Consider the following 3,361-nt stretch of genomic DNA (forward strand, 5'->3'; position numbering starts at 1 on the left):
TAGACCTGCTCTATTTGAAAAGTGTTCCTGAGATAACTTCTGTTATGAATTGGCGCTATACAAATAAAATTGAATTGAATTGAATTGAATTGAATCAATGTAATAAATATTAAAATTACATTACAGTGGTGTGATGCAACACCAGAGGGATATGGAAATGAGGTGTGGAAATTTTGCATACAGAATGTCTTTAATATGTGACACAAGGTTCAGGTTACTATATTTGCAGTTAGATCTGGTTCGGAGACAACATTCCTCTTGACACATATTTTATAAACACTAAAGACAGAGTACAGATTGATTAGGCAAACACTGTCTTATCCTGTGTTTGCCTCATTGTACCTTGTAGCTCTGAATATGAGCTATGTACAGTATGAGAGGAAGACTGATTAAAAGTATAAAAGTATACAGATATGGACAAAGGTAAGAGTCTAAAAAAGAGAAAGCGTAACAGTATGGGAGAAAGTATAATAACTAAAAAGCTTACCTCGTCGAAATGTCTGAGGTAGTATGCAACAATGTAAGACAGGAGACTTTTCATGCTGTCCTGCATGTGGAAAAAAGAAAAGACTTTAACATACATTTTTCAAAGTATGTTAAATGATTCCTCTGTGACTTTTGTGGAAGAAAATGTATTACCGTAATAGTTACATGACATTACTTCCAGAGTTTATCTGTCGGTTTATGCTGGTAGGTTACAAGATCTGAGCTACTTGAGTGGGGTGGGCTGAAAATAATAATGTCATAATGTTTTTGTGCTTTCTCATCATGCAGGTTCCTATTTTTAATGCAATTGATAACTGCAGTAAACTGTCAACTGCAGTTCCATCAACTGTCTAGTGCCTCACTGCCATGAGAATGACAAGGATCCTCAGTGATCAGTAAATTGTTATTAAAAAGACAGTTCAATGCAACTAGAATGTTATCTTAATGTTATTGCATGATGACAATAAATTGGTTTACAAGAATTTTGTGATGAATTAAAAACATTTAATTTAAAGCCTTTTAAGTGTAAGAGTGCTGTATTGTACCTCTTTATAAAGGTTTTTTATTCTACCAAAAATGTTTTGTGTTGTGGGGGTAAAAAATATATATCTAGAGCCCACCATAGAGCAATATCACTACATCACTGTAAGAGGTAAATATAGTTATGTTAACACATCATTTTTAAATTAATTATAAAAATAATTAGCACAACAAAACATGCAAGACACCCCAAGGTCCGGGGTAGAGGAGCAGCATTTTAATGTTTCAGGACCTTTCCCTCTTTACTCACACTGCTCTTGACATCTTTGAGTTTGGGCAGGATATCAAGGGAGAAGCCATCAGCTTGGCCTCTGGTTCGATTACCACCATTCATGAAGTTACCAAAAGCCAGAACCAGACCTAGAACCTTCTTCACTGTCTCACTGTCCTGCAACGCCTGCAGAGGAGATAGAGGTGTGTGAATCAGAGAGTCAGAGTGAGTATGAGAAATGGAATGGAAGAATGACAAAGTATTGACAGATCTATCTTATCTTACACATTTGAGAGATGCTTTCCATACGTGGCAGGCAAAGTGTTTTTGGAAACATTCACATCAAATCTCTACGATTGTTCATTTTAACATGAAATAAAAACTTTTATATAGAAAGCAGCAGAAGAGTACACCCACAATAGCTGGGTCAGAATCAGAATCAGAATCAGAAATACTTTATTCATCAGCACAGGGAAATTTGTTCGCTACAATTGTTCCACTCACACAACGTTAAAGAATAGTACTTATATACAATATCTAACACAATATATACATATAGTAAAAATCGGGCAAAGTAAGATTTTCATTGTACGTATAAACCACTGTTTTTCTTACTGTACATATGACAATAAACCTCTTGAATCTTGAATCTTGAATGCTCACCTTTACTGATGTGTTTATTTTAAAGTAATAATTATTACAGCATTATTTTAATAAATAACTCAACTACAAAAACAAACAATATGATAAACATAAATCAGGTTAAACTGGAATGATCTTCTGTATAACATTAATAATGTTTATTTTAAATGTACAAAAAGTGAAGTGTTTTGATGCCCTAATGATCCACAGAGAAAGAAGTTCTTCAACTGTAGGTTCAGTATCCTTAACCTGGCAACCTAGGTGAGCTTCTAGTCTGGGGAGGAGGTGTTGGGGAGACAACTTGCTACAATGTTATGAATTTGGACTGCAGTATCTATTTCAAACACTTGCTGTGAGTCTTACAGATTGCTCCTTTAAGTACAGAGCTAATGTCCTGACACATGCAGTTAGCCTAGCTGAACATAAAAAATTCAGAAATACACCACCACCTAAAAGACATATAAAGCTTAATAATAATTTTTTTGTAATGTTTGCGTAATCTGTGCACAAGCAGAAACCTTAACAACTATTTGTGGTCTTAGAGGTATTTCTTGGCACAATACCAAATCAGTTTCTTTTTTATGACAGGCATCAAGACGATTAACCTTGTAATACCACAGCCTCCATCTTCTTCCTGCACGATCTGCAGTGTGTTTATTTTCTTCAGTTTGGAGAGATTGACTCACCTTGCATACCCTCTGCAGCGTGTCCAGTTTTCTCATTATGGATGACATGCACTCAGAGAAGCTGGACTGGAAGAGTATGCAGAACACTCTGCCAGAGAAGTTTGGGACCAAGGAGAGCTGGTAGAGAAATCTGCAACACAACAGAAATTACTAGCTACTTTGGATCCAACTAATGTATTCCGCCATCTTTCTACTCACTTTCTCATTCTCTCCTGTGTGCTTTACATTCTTACAGAATGACACACAGCACTTACCATTATGTCTACTCCTTAGTGTTGAAGTGTCAGATGAATAACATCAACTTACTGCTCAGGTTTATCCAGAGATTTGGCATTCTCCTTGTCTTTTGAGGACTTCATGTGTTTTTCAATCTTGTCAAGCTCCTCCTGTTGGGCTCTCTGAGGGAGAGACAAGAGACTGACTCCACCTGTGTCCACATTCATACAGTTCATCCTCACAGCAGCAAGTATACACCAAGGGAATCCACTTGTCTGACATTGTCAGACCCTCAGTTATTCATAATGGGGATTCTATAAAAATAAAGATAATTATCCTCATAAAGTGTAAGCCACATTGAATTAAGTATGATGTCGGTGTGTTCAGAATTGAGAATTGAATTATGACCCCAAGAGAAGTTTGATTTTCAATGCAAATTACTAGAATCTGTGCTACGTAAAGGAGACATATTATGCTCAGGTTCATAATCTAATTTTGTGTGTCTACTAGATTAGGTTTACATGTTATGTTGTGTGTCTCCTACTGCCCATAGCTTCAGGGACCGTATTTCATAAATACT

The 3,361-nt window shown here is 36.1% G+C and overlaps 1 protein-coding gene across 1 annotated transcript in view; it reads right to left on the bottom strand.

The window, feature by feature from the left end:
- LOC118334255 (formin-2-like) overlaps positions 1–3,017 on the bottom strand; it is a 6,127-nt gene extending 3,110 nt beyond the window's left edge. The window contains exons 1-4 of the mRNA XM_035670107.1: positions 2,872–3,017; positions 2,566–2,695; positions 1,277–1,423; positions 488–547 (exon numbers count right to left, since the gene is read on the bottom strand). Of these exons, the coding sequence (XP_035526000.1) occupies positions 488–547; positions 1,277–1,423; positions 2,566–2,695; positions 2,872–3,017 (483 nt within the window). The remainder of the gene's footprint in view (positions 1–487; positions 548–1,276; positions 1,424–2,565; positions 2,696–2,871) is intronic.
- Positions 3,018–3,361: the final 344 nt, after the last annotated feature.

This window comes from Morone saxatilis, unplaced genomic scaffold, assembly GCF_004916995.1.
Source record: "Morone saxatilis isolate NCDOM2014 unplaced genomic scaffold, NCSU_SB_2.0 Contig1, whole genome shotgun sequence".
NCBI lineage: Eukaryota > Metazoa > Chordata > Actinopteri > Moronidae > Morone > Morone saxatilis.